Source organism: Aedes albopictus, chromosome 1, assembly GCF_035046485.1.
Source record: "Aedes albopictus strain Foshan chromosome 1, AalbF5, whole genome shotgun sequence".
NCBI classification, from domain to species: Eukaryota; Metazoa; Arthropoda; class Insecta; order Diptera; family Culicidae; genus Aedes; species Aedes albopictus.
This window is the reverse complement of record NC_085136.1, coordinates 49,647,075-49,671,664: the sequence shown is the minus strand read 5'-3', so window position 1 is coordinate 49,671,664 and position 24,590 is coordinate 49,647,075. Positions and strand designations below refer to the sequence as shown.

Genomic DNA, 24,590 nt, shown 5'->3' with positions numbered 1-24,590 from the left:
AAAATACTTGAAGGAATCCTTATAGATTTCTGGAAGAAATCTCTTTAGATTCCTGAAAAGTATTTTTCAAGGTTTCTGGAAGTTATCCCTGCAGATTCTTGTAAAGCATATCTCCATATTTATGGAAGGAAGCCCTCCAGATTCCTGGAAAGTATCTCCTTAGATTCCATAAAGAAATCTCTTCAGATTGTAAATTTTCGGGATGACATTTCGTTCAACCAAAATAACATAATTTTCATAATTCATCAACAACTAATTAGCATTTATCTGAGGTTTGTTATGGTCTCGAAAATCATTCACGCTTGGCATGTACCAATCGAAAGAGAGATAGAGAAATAGAGAGAAAGTAACATCGTCACCAACTCACCTTGATCTCGGCGTTGTCGAACCCATTCTTGAACATGCGCTTGTGCACCGCCCGGAACTCGTCCATCAGGGCGGAATGTCGCGCCGCGTCACTGCCCGAGTTCACCGGTGGCCTAAATCGTTTTTCTTTCAGCCTATTTTCCAGCTCGGTGAGCGCCGCGGCCGGTTCCTGCGCCGTCGACGACAGCAGCGAGCCCTTTTTCTGCGCTCTCCGCTTCAGTTCCTCCGAGATTGCACTGCCCAGCCCGCCAATGCCACCACCACCACCGCCATTGTTCGATGATCCGCAATCGATTCCACTGCTGGCACTGGAATCGGCCAAGCTGACCGACGAAGGACTGCGCTGCTGATGCTGCGTTCCCAAGCCGCCGGATTTGGCGCTGTTGGTGGTCGAATAGCCGCTGCTGAGGCCACTGCTCGGCGGAGGAGGCGGTGGGATTTTGTCTGCAAATAGGGGCGGCGGTGGTGGAATGTGCGAAGTTGACCCCGAAGAAGAGACGGTGCTGACTCCACTCGACGAAGAAGTTGGGGAGCCCGTGGCTATCGAATTCGTCGACGCGCTCCGATGCACCTCGACAATGACCGTTTTGGTTTCGCTTTGCTTCGAAACGAAGCATATGTCGGCCAACTTTTTGCTTCCCTCTTTGCTTTCCATCTCCTTCTTCCCCGCGGCCCCATCCTGCGAAATCAGCGAACTGTTCACCACCGTCCCATTTTCGGAAAACTCAATAATCGTAGTATTGTTCCGACGGTGACCTCCCGCCGTCTTTGGTCCCACTTTGTCCGCCCTCTGTAACCCCGACCTTCGATCCTTCGAGATCGATTCCTCCCGGACGATGCTCAACCTCTTTGCCGTGGAATCGCCCCAACACGGACTCTGATCCCCGTTGACGCTGCTCGCACTGCTATTGTACCCACTAGATTCCCCGGGGAACATGTCGATGCCCGCTCCCGGTCGCACCACCAACTCCAACACCTGCGACGCCTTCATAATGCTGACCGCCTCGGCGAAGGTGATGTCCGCAAACTCCCGCCCATTGCAGGACATGATCTGATCACCTGGGCGCAGGCCAGCTTCCCTTGCCACTCCACCCTCCTTGGTAAACTGCACGAAGATCCCCGGCTTCCAATCCGGTCCCTTGCAAATCCCGCAACCCAGCTTCGTCCGGGGCGCAACCGAAACCACCACCTTGATGTCCCGACCGCCGGGGATTTCCTCCAGGGTACCGGAGCTGCCGGTGCTGGAGTTGCTACTGCTGCTGCAGCTGGTTCGCTCCAGTTCGCTCCGGTGCGGGTGCTTCTTTTTGACTCCATTGACTGGGTGGAGGATGTTCGGTAGCGACGAGGGGCCGGAGTTGGTACTGATGGTAACCACGTGCCAGGTAAGCGGGTCTGCTGAGCGTCTGTTTTGGGAAAGGGATGAAAAATATGAACAGGGGTTAGTAAAAACAAGGTAATAATAAGCTATATGCGCTACTTCAGATAGTAGATTCCCGAAAGGAATCAATCCATATTCCCGGAAATAATTCCTCCAGATTCCTGACTGAATTTCTCTAGATTCCTGAAAAGAATCTCTCAAGATTTATTAGAGATTTCTCTTCAGATTCCTGGGAGGAATTTGGAGAAATTACTCCAGATTCCAGGAAGGAATCGCTCCATGCTCCGGATTCCAGGAAGAAATCGCTAATGATTTTTGGAAGGCATCTCTTCAGATTCCTGGAAGGAATCCCTCCGGATTCCGGGAAGGAATCTCTCCAAATTCCGGGAAGGAATCTCTCCGGATTCCGGGAAGGAATCTCTCCGGATTCCGGGAAGGAATCTCTCCGGATTCCGGGAAGGAATCTCTCCGGATTCCGGGAAGGAATCTCTCCGGATTCCGGGAAGGAATCTCTCCGGATTCCGGGAAGGAATCTCTCCGGATTCCGGGAAGGAATCTCTCCGGATTCCGGGAAGGAATCTCTCCGGATTCCGGGAAGGAATCTCTCCGGATTCCGGGAAGGAATCTCTCCGGATTCCGGGAAGGAATCTCTCCGGATTCCGGGAAGGAATCTCTCCGGATTCCGGGAAGGAATCTCCCCAGATTCCTGGCGGGAATCTCCCCAGATTCCTGGCGGGAATCTCTCCAGATTCCTGAAAGGAATCTCTCCAGATTCATGGCGGGAATCTCTCCAGATTCATGGCGAGGATCTCTCCAGATTCCTGGAGGGAATCTCTCCAGATTCCTGGAAGGAATCTCTCCAGATTCCTGGAAGGAATCTCTCCAGATTCCTGGAAGGAATCTCTCCAGATTCCTGGAAGGAATCTCTCCAGATTGCTGGAAGGAATCTCTCCAGATTCCTGGAAGGAATCTCTCCAGATTCCTGGAAGGAATCTCTCCAGATTCCTGGAAGGAATATCTCCAGATATCTGGAAGGAATCTCTCCAGATTCCTGAAAGGAATCTCTCCAGATTCCTGAAAGGAATCTCTCCAGATTCCTGAAAGGAATCTCTCCAGATTCCTGAAAGGAATCTCTCCAGATTCCTGAAAGGAATCTCTCCAGATTCCTGAAAGGAATCTCTCCAGATTCCTGAAAGGAATCTCTCCAGATTCCTGAAAGGAATCTCTCCAGATTCCTGAAAGGAATCTCTCCAGATTCCTGAAAGGAATCTCTCCAGATTCCTGAAAGGAATCTCTCCAGATTCCTGAAAGGAATCTCTCCAGATTCCTGAATGGAATCTCTCCAGATTCCTGAAAGGAATCTCTCCAGATTCCTGAAAGGAGTCTCTCCAGATTCCTGAAAGGAATCTCTCCAGATTCCTGAAAGGAATCTCTCCAGATTCCTGAAAGGAATCTCTCCAGATTCCTGATAGGAGTCTCTCCAGATTCCTGAAAGAAATCTCTCCAGATTCCTGAAAGGAATCTTTCCAGAAGATTTTGTTTGGGATTTCTCCATTAATTTTTCTAAAACTTTATCAAGAAATGCTTCCAGAATTTCTTCAAAAGTTACAATATCGGGACAATTACTCTCTCTCTTGTTGGCGTAACGTCCTCACTGGGACAAAGCCTGCTTCTCAGCTTAGTGTTCTATGAGCACTTCCACAGTTTTTAACTGAGAGCTTCCTCTGCCAATGATAATTTTGCATTTGTATATCGTGTGGCAGGCACGAAGATACTCTATGCCCAAGGAAGTCAAGGAAATTTCCTTTACGAAAAGATCCTGGACCGACCGGGAATCGAACCCGTCCCCCTCAGCATGGTCATGCTGAATACCCGTGCGTTTACCGCCTCGGCTATGTGAGACAATTACATAACAGGGATTTTTAGATTCTTCCAGAAATTCCACCAGGGTTTTCCTCTAGAAATTCAGATTTTTTTAATGAGCTCTTCCAGAGATTATTATTATAATTTCAACAGAGGATTCTTCAGACATAACTCCATATATACAAAGATTTTCTCAGGTATTTATTAAACAATTTCTCTAGAAAATTCTCAAGATAATCTTCTAGGAGTTCCTCCAAGGATTTCTTAGAAGTGTTTCCAGGTATTCCTCCAGCGCTTACTAAGAACTTATTTGGACCATTCTTCAGGGAGCCATTCAGATTTTTTTTCGATGATGCTTCAGTAAATTCTCCAGCGGTTCTCTCAGCAAACCCTGCAGAAATTACTCCAAAATCTATGCTTTGGCATTTTTATGGCATTTAAAAAAAATGTTACTGGAAAACTCGTTCTTCTTGGTATTCTTTCAAAGATTTCTTCACCATTTTTCCAGAAATTTTCCAGAATTCCACCAGGATTTATTTATTTTTTGTTTCTAAAAGACTTCTTCCAGAAATTTATATTTTTATTTACTAGTCCCCTCAGGAATTGTACGAGAAATTTTTCTAAGGATTCATAAGATATCTCCAAAGAACCCTTCAAAGAATTCCTTTAAAAAGCCTCCATGGATCTCTCAGAAATTTATTAAGATTGCCACCAGTACCTTTGTTTGAAGGAATTTCTCAAGGAATCACTGAAGGAACCGGAACCAGTGGAAGATTTTCCAAATGAATCTATGTAATATTCCTAAAAATAGCCCTTTTAGTAGAATTTCTGGAAAACTCTATAAAAACCTTTGAAAGGATTTTAGAAGGATCTGAATGAAATTTTAGAAATAATCTCTGTAGGAATTTCTAAAATAATGTGGAAGTAGAATACCTGTGAAAATCTACTAGGAAGTGCTCTTGAATGAATCTCTAGAGTAATATAAGAATAAGTTCCTAGAGGAGCGGACCTGGTGTGATGGTTAGAACACATGACTATCACGCTGAGGACCTGGGATCGAATCCCACTCCGGACAAACTTGCTCCCTCGGAAGGGAAGTAAAGCGTGAGTCCCGAGATAAACTAGCCTAGGGCTAAAAATCTCGTTAATACAGATAAAAAAAAATAAGTTCCTAGAAAATTTTTGAAGATTTTATGACGAACTTCCTGGAGAAATACCTGAGGAAAAAAACACGTGAAAATCTTGGTAAATTCCCAGGAAACACTTCTGAATGAATTTCCCTAAAGAATCCGTGGAAAAATTCTTCTTTTCTGGAAGAATTCCTACAGGAATTTCTGGATGAATCCCTGGAGAAACTCCTGGAGACATTTTTGCAGAAATTTAGTATTGAATTTCTAAAGTGATTCCTGAGTCTGGTAGACTTCTACAAGAAAAACCCGTAGCATTTTTTTTTAAAGATCATCTGGTAACTTTTCTTGAAAAAGCCAATGAAAGCGTTCAAGAAAGAATCCTTAAAAGAATTTCTGAAGGAATCTTTGATGAAAATCCTGAACGGCACTGTGGAAAAATTTATGATTTTTTTTAAAGAATCCCCAGAAGAATTTCAAAATTATCCCTGACGGAATTTGAAAAGAAACCCATAGAACTCTTCCTTAAATAATTTTAGCAGAAATTCTGAAAAAAAATCCTGGGGACTTTTTTTTTAAGAATTCCCTGGAAGAATTTCTAAAAACAAACGGCTGGAGGAGTTTTTGGAAGAAACCCTGTGATATTTTAAGACTGAATTCCTGAAGTAATTTCTGAAGAAATCCATAGAAGATTTCTCAAATATATATTTGGACAAATTGATGTACGAATCCCTAGGAAAGTGTCTAATGATACCCCTGGAAGAATGACTGAAGATAACTATGATTGAAAAGGCTGTACCGCTAATGGCACGAAAACTGCACGATTATCAGTATTAATTTCAAGAAATTGCTTTTATGAAATAAGCTCTGCTGAAAAGCCGACCACAAATATCAAAGGCACACCTCAGAAACAAGAACTAAGAGCATGTCTTTTACACTTTTGCAATATTTAAAACTACATTTTTATTCCTGTTTTATAAAACTTTTCTTTTATCGCCCGTTCATTCGAATTGTAGAACACTGACATAACCAAAACTGACAACATGACGGCCATAAATTTCTTTAAATTTATCTAATCGTGCATTCCAACAACAACAAAAAACTCTAGTTTTATCAGTTTCAGGGGGTTTGGGGAGCGCTTCAGAGGCGTTCCAGGGGACCTCGGGGGATTCGGAGGTGTTCCACGGGATTTCAGGAAAGTTCTAGGGATGTGGGGTTTCGAAGGATTCAGGAACGTTTCAGAGGTGGTCCAGGGATGAGCCAGAAGAAATTTTATAAGATCTCATAGACGTTCCAGTTGGTTTCAGGGGGTATCCGAGGTGTTCTAGGCGTGTTCAAAGATTCAGGGACATCCCAAGGGTGTTCTCAGTAGCTTCGGGGGTTTCAGAAGGTTTTTGACGCGTTCCATGGAGAATCATGAGCGTTGTCGGAGTTTTCATGGGTTTCAGAGGATCTCAGAAGTCGCAGGAACGTTCCACGGGAGTTCAGAGGTATTTCAGGAGAGTTCCGTGGGGTTCACGAGCATAACCAAGAGGTTTCAAGGCCGTTTCGAGGGGTTACAAGGAATTTTAAGAGGTTTCTGGAGGTTTCAGAGTCGATTCGAAACCTCATGGAACCAATGGCCTTGAAACCCCACTCAAATTCCATTGAAACTCTCTTGAAAGCTCACTTAAACCACCACTAAAACTCCAGAACCACTTCAGAATCCTTTTAAAACCCTCTCAAACTACTAGGAATACCTTGAAATGCTTGTAACCCCTCTGACACCCCGTTGAAGTTCCTTGGTAAACTCTAAAAAAATCCCCTTAAGGCTCCTGTAACGTCTTATAACGCCTTTGAAAACCATCAGAAAAACCTGGATACACCTAGAAACTCATTTGAAATTGTGTGAAGATCTATAATATGTTAAAGTTCACGAAAATGAAAAGGTAAAACCATTCTCTGAATCATCCCTGAAACTCTCTTGGAAGCCCCCTAGAATCCCCTGGAACCCGCAGAAGTCCTTCTGAAACTCCAAGAAACGTGATAATGAAAATCTAACAGGTTTGTAACGGATAAACTAAAATAATGACTACCGGAGTGAACCGTTTAACAATCCCACGTAATATTTTTAAAGAAGAGGTTCTTAAAATCATCATAAAACCAAAATAAAGGATATTAGGTTCTATGGTATTTCTCAAATCCTCTACAAGACTAGTTAGACTTCAAAATGTTACTTGGAGTTAGCGAAAATTAATCAACATTAGGATGAGCTGACTTATGGATGCGTGCAACATTTGGGTTTCAGACATCCTGTACAAATATTTCGATTTCTTTTAGCAAATGGAATTTAAAGGAACTCAATATCAATAGGAAGTAGGTATAAGAAATGACTAAATCTAGACGTTCATTGGATATTAAGGACAATACGTCGAAAGACAAAACGTCGAATACCAAAAAGTTGAAGCCCAAAACGTCGAAAGGAATAAAACGAAAAAAAAACTATTTAAAAATGCAGTGCTAATGTTTAACATGGTTTGGTAATTCACCAAATAGATGAGATTAAATGAGATATGTGGGTCGTGTATTTTACTAGGCATCTTTTGTACGGTGTAGTTAAACGCCAACGGATCGTTTAGCAATTTTTCATGGATAATTCGTTATGCAAAAAATGTTCTCCCAAACTTACTCTTTGACTGGTAATATTCCAACGCTGCGAACCTTCAGCACAAGCCTCTCCTGACAGGATACAAACTGGGCCAGCTCGCGGTGCACGGCATCATCCACCTGGTAACCGTTGACTCGAATTATTTGATCACCCACCTGTTCAATGGACAAAAAAAAACAAAATCCAGTCTATGAATAACCCTAATCCTAACATGTCACACGCACTTCTCCGAATCAATTATCCAAGCAACCGCGGAAACTACATTCACCCATTCGTGCGTACACTTACCCGCAGTCCCTGCTGATCGGCTTCGCTATTCTTCTCGACCGCCGACACGAAGAACCCCGTCCCATACTCCAACCCACCGCGAATCGAAAACCCAAAATTCCCACCCCCATTGAAGTGCCCATGTGCGTAGCTTTGCGGTCGAGTCAGCCGCACCAACCGTACCCGCTGACTGGACCCGTCGATCGTTGCCATCCGTTCCTTGACCTCGGCCATCGTTAGGCCACCCACACCGGCACCTCCTCCGGCACCTGCACCGATACCCAGCGACGAAATACCGATCTTGGTCGTCCGGGTCAGGGTGTTGTGATGGTAGCCCAACGAAGTAGGCGGCCCACCGCCAGTCCGGAACGTTCCCATGCTGGCTGCTCCGTTGTTGATTTGTTTGGGTAGATTAGTACAGTTCGCGGCCATGGTAGGCCGGTCCGATGGGGGGTGACCAGTTTCGGCGGGGAATCTGGATTGGTGGGAGAAAGGAAAAAGAAACGAATTATAAGGTGTATGTTTTAAATTTTAACTACAATCGAAAACTAGGGAAGGAGACAGTAACGGAAAATTTCCTCCCAAGACCGGATCGAACGAAACGAAGCGGTTGAATAACAAACTTGATCGACAAGTAGTAGGCCAGGATCGCCAGGCGTACCGAGCGTAAATTTCTGGTGAACGCGGCGGCAACTTCAACCAACCAGCCTACTCGATCCGATCGACCGACTTCGACTCCGACGAGCTAATCAATCAAGAGAGAGATCCGCATCCAAGTTGGCGGTGGTGGTGGCGGTTGCGGTGGCAACTGCCGGAGACGGTGACGATGATGCCCTCAGGGTAGAAGTTACGCAGCAACGCCGGATCGACGCGCTGCTGCTGCTGGTTCACCAGCAGGATTTCATTGTGTATTGCTATGCGCGTATGATTCCAAGCTGGTGCCGTTCCACACATTCCTCCCTGGTGGGTCTGGTTGGGGGAACTGGGGGTTGGTTAGCCCAATTCAAACAAGGTTTAATTAATTTGAATCAAAATGTAGTCTACTTTAAAATAAATAAAAACCCGTTTTGACATTTACGTCCATTTCAAAATAGACATAGAGTACGGGCACCGGTTTTGGCCGGTCTAAAGGAAATCATTTTTATAAAAACAACCAATAACCCTATGAAAACTACCAACTACCAATTTCATTCCTGTTGGAATTTACTCCAGGTATTCTTCCAAAATGTTCACCAGAAATTCCTCCAGAAATCAATCACACCTGGGAGTACCCAGGAATGCCTGAAAATTTTCTCAAGGATTCCACCTGGTATACCTCTAGGAAACCCACAAGGGATTCAGCTAGGAATTTCCCTAGGGATTTGAACAGGGTTTTCTAGAAGAATTGTTTCAAGTGGTTCTTTAGGAATTCCTCGAGGAATTCTTCCAGGGGATTAGCAAAGATTTCTTTCAGGAATTTTACCAGGGTTTCAAGCGTTTGTCAGATCTCTTCATGGAGTTCAATAAGGAATCTATCAGTAATTCCTGCAGGTATTTGCTCCATGAGTTCCTTTAGAGATTTACCACGTATTTTCCTCCGAACTTCTCTGGGAACTCCACCAATAAATTATCTTGGAATTCTTCTAGGATTTATCCAGCGATTCTTCCGGAAGTTCTTTGAGAAATTCTTCCAGAAGATCCTCTAGGGAATGTCTCCATAGAGTACCCTTCGAATATATCTCCAGCGATTACGCCGGGTATTTCTCTAGGAGCCTATCAGGAATTTTCTAGTCATTGGTTTGGTGGTCTAGTGGCTACCGTTTCTGATTAGTATGCAAAAGATACAGGGTTCAATCCCTGGCCTGTCCCTTTCCTCCTACTGTGTATATGTCTAACTACTTTCTCTCCGTCACTTCTCTACATACAGGGGGTGGCCAAAATGTATGGGATAGGCAACTTTTTTTTCTCTCACAAAAAAGTTCAAAATGCTGTTACTTTTCATAGAGTGCATAAAAAATTCTCAAATTTTGACTGTTTGTCAACTTATATATGCATCATTGGTACACATTTAAGGTCGATTGGATAATCTTTCATGGAACTAGAACCGTTCTCGTAAACATAATTTTTCAAACAACTTATTTTTGAGCTCTCATATCTCGGAAACCAGTGAACCGAATTAAATGAAGTTTTGAACGTTTATCAACAATATATCGATACTTGATGCGACGTTATGAAAAGTAATATTTTCTCATGACGAATAAAGTTATACCGGTAAAGGAAAATAAATCAAATTTACAATATAACACAAAAATTACTAAATGTGTTTTTCCTTTCATCCAAACAGCTTCTCATATATCTTATTATACATATGTTGAGATCAGAAGTAGAAAATCTTTGGATATCAGGACCAAAATTTTATAACAGTGATTTAAAAAATACATTTTTCCGAGAAAGGTCCAGAAAATGTCAGTCCATTATAACTTTTTTTAACGTTCAAAAAGTATCTATGTTTTAAAGACTTTTCAAGCATTGATATATTGTTGATAAACATTCAAAATTTCATTCAATTCGGTTCACTAGTTTCCGAGATATGACAGCTCAAAAATAAGTTGTCTAAAAAATTGTGTTTTACGAGAACGGTTCTAGCTTCGCAAAAGATTAACAAACCGAGCTTAAATTTATACCAATGATGCACATATAATGGGTTAACAATGAGTCAAAATTTGAGAATTTTTGATGCACTCTATGAAAAGAAATAGCATTTTGAACTTTTTTGTGAGAGAAAAAAAAGTTTCCTATCCCAAACATTTTGGCCACCCCCTGTATGGGGTAACTCTCGCCGGCCCACTATTTACACTTCAAAAATGTTTAAAGTGGCGATTTTCTGAAAGTCCGCGCTAAAAAAGTGCATTTGGTTACTCAAGTTGATGGACCCCCCGTTAGTTAGAGCCACAAAAATATTTGCAAACCCTTCGATTTTGGTCAAATGGTGGCTCATTTAAACCGTTATAACTCGAAAGTTTCTCCAAAACCCACCTCAAAAGGAACTGTTGTTGAAAAGAGGAAAGATAGAGCTACCATTTACAATAATACATCTTGAACGCACACAGCAATAAAAAGTTGGGTCGGCCATATTGATTTTGGCCACCATCTTGGATTTTTATACGAAAACTTTTTTTTCACCATGGTGGCAACCACCAATTTTCAAAATTTTGGCATCAATTGAAAGCTGAGACATTTACACATAACATATCAAAAAATTAGAGATATCTTTTTTTTCTATCAAAAGCTATCTGCCGTTTTGTAAACCTGGAGGACCTGGATTCGATCCCAGGTCCTCGGGACTATCACAAGTGTTCTAACCATCACACCAAGTCCGCTCCCAGTTATCAACTTATTAACTTGAGCCAGTACGTCCAATAAGTTGAATTTTGTGGCATAATGCAACAAAAGGATAAGAATATAGGAGTCTCTCAAGAATTTTCTAGCTTTTTGTACGTACGATTTTGACACTGGTTGACCAATGCACACATCTAGCGCCAAGGTTTTCGTTGCCCGATAATATTTAACTCGCTAACGGCATACTTCTTCTAACTTTTTCAGGGTTTTGAGATACACGTAGTTAAATGTTTCGAAACTAGGTGCCACCTAGCGGATGATTTATGAATCAAAGACTCCATTACACGCAAAAAAATCCGTTCCTATATACGTGAACTCCCAGTCATGGCAACGGGAACAAACGGGAACTATGCATAGCAACGATAACAACAATAAGAAATGTACACCGTGAACTAGATGTCACGGTTTCTAGAACGCCCATATTGACAGCTGGAATTAGTTCCAGTTCACGGTGTATATTTGCTTGTTCTCATATTTGCGTTTGTTTGTTCACGTTTATCAGAACGGTTTTCTGAGCGTGTACAAGACAGTTCTAAGCTTACAAAACATCTTTGCTGCAGGTATCATCATTCTACCTTATCAGAATTCTTAAATATAGGTGTTTGAACGTTTTTGATGCTGGCGCCGTCAGGTGAAAGAATTTCGAACAAAGGTTACCAGATAGTTGTGGCCTGCTGAATAACTATGCTGAAGACGCCACACTTCTAGCTCATTAATTTTCCGAGATATGCGTGTTTGAACTATTTCGATACTAGGCATCACCTAGCGGATAAATAACAAACCACGGGTTATAGGCGTTTGAATTGTCAGATAGTTCTTAGCTTAATGAAAAACTTTGCTGAAAACGGCATCATTCTATCTTATCAGTATTCTCAGATATACGTGTTAGAATTTTTTGACATTGCCGTCGCGAAGAAATCACGAACCACAAATATTGTTACCGGTATCCGGCCATTTGGCCGAATGCCGTTTGAACAAATCATGATCAAAGGAATTCAAAAGATGTTTTTGACATTCTAACTGCCAATATGATCATCACCCAGGTAACCACTAAGCATTTGAATAAGCCGTACAACAGACCGTTTTCAGCATTTAAATTACTTGCAGCCCTACATAAGCAGTACGAATGCATAGTTGCCTTGAATTAGCATTACCTGTACCGCTCGAAAGCTTTCGGCTTTTAATTAGCATTTGGACTGCCTGAGATGTTTTCACTCAGAAGCATTGAAAATGCTTTTTAAATGCTGTACCAGTGCTACGAGCAAAGAGTATGGGAGATATGTTATGCATTTGACAGCTCATGCCGTCTCTTTTACATGGTTTACAGACCTAGTTGACAAATTTGGACATCTGAGCTGCTTATTCGTTTTTCTCTCCCCTATCAGAAACCACCGGAGAAAACATTGCTGTAGCTGGTTTGGATTAGGCCATCCAAAAATTGCCGTTCCTTCTTAAATCGGAAGTTCACCGAATAAGTGGATCATTGGGTGGATCTTAAGTTATAATTCGAAACAGGGAAGAGAAATATGATATAGAACGAATATGGAAGGAAACTGCTTATGCAAAGGGAATATATCTCAGAAAATAATTTGTTTTGGGGTTTGGAATTGATGCCACATTCTAATCATTCTTTATAAATATTGGGGATAAAACCATCGCACACCATCGCAACAGCTGTAGCATATCCTGCAGCGTGGAGCAGCAGCACAACTTTAATTTGTTATCTGGGGATCACAAGTTCAAATCCCAATTACTACTAAAACAAGCAAAAAAGTGTAAGACAAGCCGGAGTGGTTGCCTGGTCGAGGAAGCGGGGGAACGCTGAGAGAGCAAGAGGAAACAGGCGTAAATCTATTTATGTTTTGTTTTGCTCGACGACGAGGCGTTACCGTGGGCGTTACGCTTCTTTGACATCTTGAAACGACATTCCTGAAGGGCTAGCACTAAGACAGCCCGTTATTTTGCCAAAACCTGCTGTGGAGCAGCACTTAAGACGTATATACGGCTAATTTGCATTAAAAGCGTTGCCGTAAAGACTACTATAATGCTGAAGGAATGCTATTTTAAATGCTTACTGGTTACTTGGGTCAGGAAGAACTCCTGGGAAGATCCCCAGTGGAATGTCAGAAGGAATCGCGAAAAACATTCGAGAGGAATTCCGAGCTGAACTCAAATTCTGCGAACACATCTGAAAAGTATACTGAGTGGAACACCTGTAAAAATCCCAGAATAAAACCTAGGAGAAATTTTACGAAATTTTCTTGAAGAAAACACAGGCCGAACTGCTGAATAAATCTGCCAGGATCTGACAGCCATTCCGGGAAATCAATGGAAAGAAATTCTGCAAGATCAGTGCCAAAAACTCCAGAGTAAGTCAACCCAGGCACCTTGTAAGATTTTCAAAGAAAAATCCCGTAGAGTTGCTTGAATCTTGTAAAAATTTCTGGTATGAATTGTTGAATTTATTGAAAAAAAAACAGGTATTGCAACAGTAAATTTGCTTTATTGTTTACTTCTTCCGTGCAAAAACGGAATGACCATTTTTTCAATTGCTATAGCACGCCTACTGCGATGCTCCAAAAATCTACAACCATAGCTATTACAGTGCTACTATTTCTTGCATATGCCAACACTCCTCCTCAAGAAATATAAAGCGCTCCTCCGCTTCTCTGACTCCTGTTACAACTAGCCTTCTTTCAAGATTTTACACCCACCTGTGGTTCTTCAGTGCGGCTTTTACAATCATGGCGGTCTGGTCAGATGTCTGCTCTTCCGTCCCAGGTAACCACTAAGCATTTGAATAAGCCGTACATCAGCCCGTACTATGCATTCGAACTGCTTGTTGCCCTACATGAGCAGTTCGAATGCATAACTGCCTTGAGTTGGCATGAGCTGTGCTACTAAAAAGCTTTTGGCTGTTAATTAGCATTTCAACTGCTTGAGGTGTTTTCACTTGGAAGCAATCAGAATGCTTTTCAACTGCTCTTTAAATGCTAAGAGCAAAAAGGTTGGGTGATATGTTATGCATTTGGCAACACATATTGTCTCTCTCTCTCTCTCTTACAGAGCCTATGCGCATGTTTACAAATTTATGCATTTGATTTGTTTCTTCATTTTCCTCTACTCATCCAAAAAACCTCACAGAAAACATTACTGCAGCTGGATTGGATTGAGAAATCGTCCATAAAAAATTCATCAATTACCATTTCGTCGGAAAATGTGTGCCGAATAGGTGGATACTTTGGGAAGAGAGCATCATATTTCACAGATAAAAGAAGGAAGAATAATGCTCTAACACAATGAAATACATCTTTGAAAATAAGTTTTGAATGTTGAAACTGAAGCTGTTTTCAATCATTCTTTATATTGGCGGTAAAATCAACGCACGCCACCGGAACAGCTGTAGCATCGTGGATCAGGAGCAACAGAATCCGAAGCAGATATGATTGATCAATCTCCGGATCGTAAGTTCAAACCCATCACAACAAAAATAAGCAAAAAAGTACCACCTAGCACCAGCTGGAATATGGAAGGACGATGAAGCGGGGAAGCACGCTCAGAGAACGAGAGGCAGACGTCAATCTATTTTTGTTTTTTTTTTGCTCGATGAGGCGTTACGCTTCTTTGACATTCCGTCACGACGTTCCTGAAGGGGTAGCACTAAGACAGCCCGTTATTTTGCCAAAACCTGCTGTTAGGTAGCACTATAGGCGCATATACGGCTAATTAGCATTAAACACCTTGTCGTAAAGGCTACTATAATGCTGAAGGAATGCTATTTTAAATGCTTACTGGTTACTTGGGGTTTTCACCTTTTCCCTACGCCGATCGAACTCTTCCAAAAGCTTGGTCTTGACTCAGTTGACTCGAAACACTTCCATTCGGCTCTGAATCGCCTCTGTATTCTCATACGAACTCGGTGAGCTGGCCAGCAGAAACGCCCCTTTCACGTCCTCATCTAGTCAATACCCAACATTTTCAAACCGCCTTGAATAAGGTCTCCGATTCCATCAAATGCTCACGCATGTCTCCTCCTTCCGGAAGCTGCATCTTCGAAAGCAAATTAACCGTTATGTGGCCGGCAAACTTTTTGCTTTTTTCTACACCGTGTATTTTAAATGGGTGCTGGGTACCCGGGTACCCTGCCGGCCACATAAGGGTTAAACAGCGCGACTTTGTTGATGGAAGAATCCTTCACGTAATAGCTTCTCAACATCTTCCACGCATCCCTTGCTGTCTCAGCATCTTGGATTATACGCAACTGCGAGTCTTCCACCAAATATCCAATGGTCTGCAATGCCAGCTTACTCCTCGTTGCCCATGCTGTTGTTATTTGTCTCTCGGGTGGCAGCTGATCACTTACCAGTGACCAGAGTCCATCCCTAGTCAAGAACTGCTCGTAGTTGTCGTTTAAAGTTCAGCTTCGTGGCATCCATCATTCGTCACCAAAACTTCACTTCGCTCTTCAACAAGTCCACGTTTCACAATGCCAATTTTCTCGATTGCTATAGCACGCCTACTGTGATGCTCCAAAAATCTACAACTTTAACTATAACTGGAGGTTTGAGTGTTCGACTGTTTGGATGCACTAGATGTTGGATTTCTCGGCTATACAGTCTCCAAACTCCTTGGAACGACAACGGGTTTAATTCGTCCCTACGTTTCGGCAATAAACATTGCCGAAACGTAGGGACGAATTAAACCCGTTGTCGTTCCAAGGAGTTTGGAGACTGCATAGCCGAGAAATCCAAAATTTAACTATAACGGTGCTACTATTTCTTGCGCCAACAGGAATCGCTAAGAACACCTAGGAAGAGATCAAGATGGAATCCTACGAAAAATTCCATGAACAATGCGGACTGAATCTTGTGGGAAATCCTGGAAGATCACTGGTCTGAGAATTGCCTCCTTCCCGTCCATCACCAAAGCACCGAGATTTGATACTACACTGACTCTAAGGCAAGATTGACGCAACGGCCGAAAGCTGCCCTGACTACGTCCTTGCAACAGCTGGAAGATGGGAAAGGAAGATTAGTTGAACACCTAAGAAAGGTATGTGGAGATTCCTACGTCCTCTCAGGCCTAGGTGTCATGAGAAATTGGGTGTTGTTAGTGGAAAGAATCCAAAGGATACGACGTTTGGTCTACGTTTGAGCACCAAAACGATTTACAGGAACAAACTCACTAAATTACGTATTTTCAGTATACGAACTCCAGTACTCTAAATAGTTGGCCTGGATATTCCTTTTTTTTTTGACATCCAGCTGCAAAAACACAAAAAAATACCCCGAAATCATGTAAAAATTAAGATGGAAAAGAGACAAACACTCACAACATTCGCGAACTATCTTGCTCAACACTACGTGATCTTCGAATGAGTGTAATCAGTTTTGAACCCTTTTATTCCGCCCTCTGTTAACATAAGGCGGAATAAAAAGGTACAAAACTGATAACTCTCATTCGAAGAGGGTATTCTGCTTAGAGGGTTCGAAAAGTCGATTTAAGAACTACTTGATCTGCTAAATCGTCAGCTAAGACTGGTAAGAGAAATATGCTAAACACCGAGGATCAATCTGCAAGCACTTTCCAACAGTCGATTTCCAATTCGGCCAATCATAACCAAAACAACGCGGAGCAAAATAAAACGCTTGACATTTTCGAAAACGAAGTCGCTTGCGCGCACAGTCTACTACGATCTCCTTTGCTTATCTTTACCTGTCAAACAAATTACCTAGTCCAAGCCGATTTTTTAAAACTTAATCGATATTTTAGGGTAACACAATGCATTAAGTGTTTCCTACCGTTAACCTTAAAAAAATGTCGAAGTTGACCAACCTACAAAAAAGTACTTCGGGAATCTTCCTGCTGAACAAAAACCCAATTCACAAGGTTCATCACGTAAACTGATAACGTTGTTTTCGCCAACGTTGTAACGCAATTCCTTCACGTTCAACCCGATTACGCGCGTAACAACAACTCAGTTGCTCATCACAACAAAGCTCTTTGTGCGTAAACCGCAGCAGACGAACGTGTTAAATTCACTAGCCTGCGGCTCCTTCGATCGCAGCCCAAACAATCGACCAAAACGTTCTAAGATCTGTTATCTTAGAACATCTTCTCGCTTCATTAACGAGTTGCCATTAACTTTCAATTACCTGGAAGTAATCTCATTAACCCCTGGGAATTACAATGTTCATAGAACAATTGCATAATCCAGCTGCCATTTGTCGATTCGATTGCGTCAAACAAAGCGTCCGGCCGGAGGCCGGAGGCGAACCAATTATCGTAATAGTTTCATCGCAGGTCCCCCTGAATCGCATCTCAATCTTCATCAACTGTGCCACCGCCACCTAATCTCGTCTCATCGACGCGGCGCGGAGACACCTGCTAGTAGCTGATGCCACACCGCGCCGTAGCGCATTCGTATGATAAGTTTCCAAACCGATCGCCCCCAGCGCTTGGTAGTGGTTCAAGCTTTGACGCAGCAAGCGTTGACTCACAATGGGACCCTAATTCTGTCCGTCGGCTAGGGGACGGACGATAGACGATGACTGGCCACCATCCAAGATCCAAGCGAGCGTGGGAAAAATCGCGCTTCTGCTGTGATCATAATCGTGCGAGGTACCAGAAGTAGGCTGTGCCACCACACAACACGATTATGATATTGAATTCCTAGATGAATATTTGGCATGGGGGAACATGGGGACGGTCGTCCCTCACTGCGATGAGCTTAAGAAGTGGATTTGGACTTGGATAGAACCTGGATTGGGTTTGTATCTTTTTCGAATTAGATTTGGATTGAATTTGGTATTGGATTGGATTTGGATTGGATTTGGATTGGATTGGATTTGGATTGGATTTGGATTGGATTTGGATTGGATTTGGATTGGATTTGGATTGGATTTGGATTGATTTGGATTGGATTTGGATTGGATTTGGATTGGATTTGGATTGGATTTGGATTGGATTTGGATTGGATTTGGATTGGATTTGAATTGGATTTGGATTGGATTTGATTGGATTGGATTTGGATTGGATTTGGATTGGATTTGGATTGGATTTGGATTGGATTTGGATTGGATTTGGATTGGATTTGGATTGGATTTGGATTGGATTTGGATTGGATTTGGATTGGATTTGGATGGATTTGGAATTATGGATTGATTGGATTTGGATTGGATTTGGATTGGATTTGGATTGGATTGATTGGCTTTGGATTGGATTTGATTGGATTTAGATTGGATTTGGATTGGATTTGGATTGGATTTGGATTGGATTTGGATTGGTTTTGGATTGGATTTGGATTGGATTGGATTGGATTTGGATTGGATTTGGATTGGATTTGGATTGATTTGATTGGATTTGGATTGATTTGGATTGGATTTGGATTGATTTGGATTGGATTTGGATTGGATTTGGATTGGATTTGGATTTGGATTGGATTTGGATTGGATTGGATTGGATTTGATTGATTTGGATTGATTTGGATTGGATTTGAATTGGATTTTATTGGATTTGGATTGGATTTGGATTGGATTTGGTTGGATTTGGATTGGATTGGATTGGATTTGATTGGATTTGGATTGGATTTGGATTGGATTTGGATTGGATTTGGATTGGATTTGGATTGGATTTGGATTGGATTTGGATTGGATTTGGATTGGATTTGGATTGGATTTGGATTGGATTTGATTGGATTTGGATTGGATTTGGATTGGATTGGATTGGATTTGGATTGGATTTGGATTGGATTTGGATTGGATTTGGATTGGATTTGGATTGGATTTGGATTGGATTTGGATTGGATTTGGATTGGATTTGGATTGGATTTGGATTGGATTTGGATTGGATTTGGATTGGATTTGGATTGGATTTGGATTGGATTTGGATTGGATTTGGATTGGATTTGGATTGGATTTGGATTGGATTTGGATTGGATTTGGATTGGATTTGGATTGGATTTGGATTGATTTGGATTGGATTTGGATTGGATTTGGATTGGTTTGGATTGGATTTGGATTGGATTTGGATTGGATTTGGATTGGATTTGGATTGGATTTGGATTGGATTTGGATTGGATTTGGATTGATTTGGATTGGATTTGGATTGGATTTGGATTGGATTTGGATTGGATTTGGATTGGATTTGGATTGGATTTGGATTGGATTTGGATTGGATTTGGATTGGATTTGGATTGGATTTGGATTGGATTTGGATTGGATTTGGATTGATTTGGATTGGATTTGGATTGGATTTGGATTGGATTGGATTGGATTTGGATTGGATTTGGATTGGATTTGGATTGGATTTGGATTGGATTTGGATTGGATTTGGATTGGATTTGGATTGGATTTGGATTGGATTTGGATTGGATTGTTGGATTTGGATTGGATTTGGATTGGATTTGGATTGGATTTGGATTGGATTTGGATTGGATTTGGATTGGATTTGGATTGGATTTGGATTGGATTTGGATTGGATTTGGATTGGATTTGGATTGGATTTGGATTGGATTGATTGGATTGGATTTGGATTGGATTTGGATTGGATTTGGATTGGATTTGGATTGGATTTGGATTGGATTTGGATTGGATTTGGATTGGATTTGGATTGGATTTGGATTGATTTGGATTGGATTTGGATTGGATTTTGATTGGATTTGGATTGGATTTGGATTGGATTTGGATTGGATTTGGATTGGATTTGGATTGGATTTGGATTGGATTTGGATTGATTTGGATTGGATTTGGATGGATTTGGATTGGATTTGGATTGGATTTGGATTGGATTTGGATTGGATTTGGATTGGATTTGGATTGGATTTGGATTGGATTTGGATTGGATTTGGTTTGGATTGGATTTGGATTGGATTGGATTGGATTTGGATTGGTTTGGATTGGATTGGATTGATTGTGGATTGGATTTGGATTGGTTTGATTTGGGATTGGATTTGGATTGGATTGGATTGGATTTGGATTGGATTTGATGGATTTGGATTGGATTTGGATTGGATTTGGATTTGGATTGGATTTGGATTGGATTGGATTTGGATTGAATTTGGATTGGATTTGGATTTGGATTGGATTTGGATTGGTTTGGATTGGATTTGGATTGGATTGGATTGGATTTGGTTGGATTTGGATTGGATTTGGATTGGATTTGGATTGGATTTGGTTGGGATTGGATTGGATTTGGATTGGATTTGGATGGATTTGGATTGGATTTGGATTGGATTTGGATTGGATTGGATTTGGTTTTGGTTTGGATTTGGTTTGGATTTGGATTGGATTTGGATTGGATTTGGATTGGATTTGGATTGGTTTGGATTGGATTTGGATTGGGGTTGGATTGGTGTGGATTGGGTTTGGTTTGGTTTGGATTGGTTTGGATTGGTTTTGGATTGGATTTGGATTTGGATTGGATTTGGTTGGATTTGGATTGGATTTGGATTGGATTTGGATTGGATTTGGATTGGATTTGGATTGGATTTGGATTGGATTTGGATTGGATTTGGTTTGGATTTGGATTGGATTTGGATTGGATTTGGATGGATTTGGTTTGGATTGATTTGGATTGGATTTGGATTGGTTTGGATTGGATTTGGATTGGATTTGATTGGATTTGGATTGGATTTGGATTGGATTTGGATTGGATTTGGATTGGATTTGGATTGGATTTGGATTGATTTGGATTGGATTTGGATTGGTTTGGATTGATTTGGATTGGATTTGGATTGGATTTGGATGGATTTGGATTGGATTTGGTTTGGATTTGGATGGATTTGGATTGGATTTGGATTGGATTTGGATTGGATTTGGATTGGATTTGGATTGGATTTGGATTTGGATTGGATTTGGATTGGATTTGGATTGGATTTGGATGGATTAGGATTTGGATTGGATTTGGATTGGATTTGGATTGGATTTGGATTGGATTTGGATTGGATTTGGATTGGATTTGGATTGGATTTGGATTGGATTTGGATTGGATTTGGATTGGATTTGGATTGGATTTGGATTGGATTTGGATTGGATTTGGATTGGATTTGGATTGGATTTGGATTGGATTAGGATTGGATTGGATTTGGATTGGATTTGGATTGGATTTGGATTGGATTTGGATTGGATTTGGATTGGATTTGGATTGGATTTGGATTGGATTTGGATTGGATTTGGATTGGATTTGGATTGGATTTGGATTGGATTTGGATTGGATTTGGATTGGATTTGGATTGGATTTGGATTGGATTTGGATTGGATTTGGATTGGATTTGGATTGGATTTGGATTGGATTTGGATTGGATTTGGATTGGATTTGGATTGGATTGGATTTGGATTGGATTTGGATTGGATTTGGATTGGATTAGGATTTGGTTTGGATTTGGATTGGATTTGGATTGGATTTGGATTGGATTTGGATTGGATTTGGATTGGATTTGGATTGGATTTGGATTGGATTTGGATTGGATTTGGATTGGATTTGGATTGGATTTGGATTGGATTTGGATTGGATTTGGATTGGATTTGGATTGATTTTGGATTGGATTTGGATTGGATTTGGATTTGGATTGGATTTGGATTGGATTTGGATTGGATTTGGATTTGGATTTGGATTGGATTTGGATTGGATTTGGATTGGATTAGGATTTGGATTGGATTTGGATTGGATTTGGATTGGATTTGGATTGGATTTGGATTGGATTTGGATTGGATTTGGATTGGATTTGGATTGGATTTGGATTGGATTTGGATTGGATTTGGATTTGGATTGGATTTGGATTGGATTTGGATTGGATTTGGATTGGATTAGGATTTGGATTGGATTTGGATTGGATTTGGATTGGATTTGGATTGGATTTGGATTGGATTTGGATTGGATTTGGATTGGATTTGGATTGGATTTGGATTGGATTTGGATTGGATTTGGATTGGATTTGGATTGGATTTGGATTGGATTTGGATTGGATTTGGATTGGATTTGGATTGGATTTGGATTGGATTTGGATTGGATTTGGATTGGATTTGGATTGGATTTGGATTGGATTTGGATTGGATTTGGATTGGATTTGGATTGGATTTGGATTGGATTTGGATTGGATTTGGATTGGATTTGGATTGGATTTGGATTGGATTTGGATTGGATTTGGATTGGATTTGGATTGGATTTGGATTGGATTTGGATTGGATTTGGATTGGATTTGGATTGGATTTGGATTGGATTTGGATTGGATTTGGATTGGATTTGGATTGATTTGGATTGGATTTGGATTGGATTTGGATTGGATTTGGATTGGATTTGGATTGGATTTGGATTGGATTTGGATTGGATTTGGATTGGATTTGGATTGGATTTGGATTGGATTTGGATTGGATTTGGATTGGATTTGGATTGGATTTGGATTGGATTTGGATTGGATTTGGATTGGATTTGGATTGGATTTGGATTGGATTTGGATTGGATTTGGATTGGATTTGGATTGGATTTGGATTGGATTTGGATTGGATTTGGATTGGATTTGGATTGGATTTGGATTGGATTTGGATTGGATTTGGATTGGATTTGGATTGGATTTGGATTGGATTTGGATTGGATTTGGATTGGATTTGTATTGGATTTGGATTGGATTTGGATTGGATTTGGATTGGATTTGGATTGGATTTGGATTGAATTTGGATTGGATTTGGATTGGATTTGGATTGGATTTGGATTGGATTTGGATTGGAATTTAATTGGAGTTGGATTGGATTTGGATTGGATTTGGATTGGATTTGGATTGGATTTGGATTGGATTTGGATTGGATTTGGATTGGATTTGGATTGGATTGGATTGGATTTGGATTGGATTTGGATTGGATTTGGATTGGATTTGGATTGGATTTGGATTGGATTTGGATTGGATTTGGATTGGATTTGGATTGGATTTGGATTGGATTTGGATTGGATTTGGATTGGATTTGGATTGGATTTGGATTTGGATTGGATTTGGATGGATTTGGATTGATTTGGATTGGATTTGGATTGGATTTGGATTGGATTTGGATTGGATTTGGATTGGATTTGGATTGGATTTGGATTGAATTTGGATTGGATTTGGATTGGATTTGGATTTGGATTGATTTGGATTGGATTTGGATTGGATTTGGATTGGATTTGGATTGGATTTGATTGGATTTGGATTGGATTTGGATTGGATTTGGATTGGATTTGGATTGGATTTGGATTGGAATTGGATTGGATTTGGATTGTATTTGGATTGGATTTGGATTGGATTGGATTTGGATTGGATTTGGATTGGATTTGGATTGGATTTGGATTGGATTTGGATTGGATTTGGATTGGATTTGGATTGGAATTTGGATTGGATTTGGATTGGATTTGGATTGGATTTGGATCGGATTTGGATTGGATTTGGATTGGATTTGGATTGGATTTGGATTGGATTTGGATTGGATTTGGATTGGATTTGATTGGATTTGGATTGGATTTGGATTGATTTGGATTTGGATTGGATTGGATTGGGATTTGGATTGGATTTGGATTGGATTTGGATTGGATTTGGATTGGATTTGGATTGGATTTGGATTGGATTTGGATTGGATTTGGATTGGATTGGATTTGGATTGGATTTGGATTGGATTTGGATTGGATTTGGATTGGATTGGATTTGGATTGGATTTGGATTGGATTTGGATTGGATTTGGATTGGATTTGGATTGGATTTGGATTGGATTTGGATTGGATTTGGATTGGATTTGGATTGGATTTGGATTGGATTTGGATTGGATTTGGATTGGATTTGGATTGGATTTGGATTGGATTTGGATTGGATTTGGATTGGATTTGGATTGGATTTGGATTGGATTTGGATTGGATTTGGATTGATTTGATTGGATTTGGATTGGATTTGGATTGGATTTGGATTGGATTTGGATTGGATTTGGATTGGATTTGGATTGGATTTGGATTGGATTTGGATTGGATTTGGATTGGATTTGGATTGGATTTGGATTGGATTTGGATTGGATTTGGATTGGATTTGGATTGGATTTGGATTGGATTTGGATTGGATTTGGGATTGGATTTGGATTGGATTTGGATTGGATTTGGATTGGATTTGGATTGGATTTGGATTGGATTTGGATTGGATTTGGATTGGGATTTGGATTGGATTTGGATTGGATTTGGATTGGATTTGGATTGGATTTGGATTGGATTTGGATTGGATTTGGATTGGATTGGGATTGGATTTGGGATTGGATTTGGATTGGATTTGGATTGGATTTGGATTGGATTTGGATTGGATTTGGATTGGATTTGATGGATTTGGATTGGATTTGGATTGGAGTTGGTTTGATTTGGATGGATTTGGATTGGATTTGGATTGATTTGGATGGATTTGGATTGGTTTGGATTGGATTTGGATTGGATTTGGATTGGATTTTGGATTGGATTTGGATTGGATTTGGATTGGATTTGGATTGGATTTGGATTGGATTTGGATTGGATTTGGATTGGATTTGGATTGGATTTGGATTGGATTTGGATTGGATTTGGATTGGATTTA

The 24,590-nt window shown here is 40.8% G+C and overlaps 1 protein-coding gene across 3 annotated transcripts in view; it reads right to left on the bottom strand.

Annotated features, from left to right (window-relative positions):
* Positions 1-24,590, bottom strand: part of LOC109416129 (PDZ domain-containing protein 7) — a 589,320-nt gene that overhangs the window by 6,826 nt on the left and 557,904 nt on the right. For all 3 annotated transcript variants that reach the window (XM_062844495.1, XM_062844494.1, XM_062844496.1), the window contains 3 exons: positions 7,670-8,123; positions 7,403-7,536; positions 368-1,769 (listed from right to left, as the gene is read on the bottom strand). In XM_062844495.1, the coding sequence (XP_062700479.1) occupies positions 368-1,769; positions 7,403-7,536; positions 7,670-8,123 (1,990 nt within the window). The remainder of the gene's footprint in view (positions 1-367; positions 1,770-7,402; positions 7,537-7,669; positions 8,124-24,590) is intronic.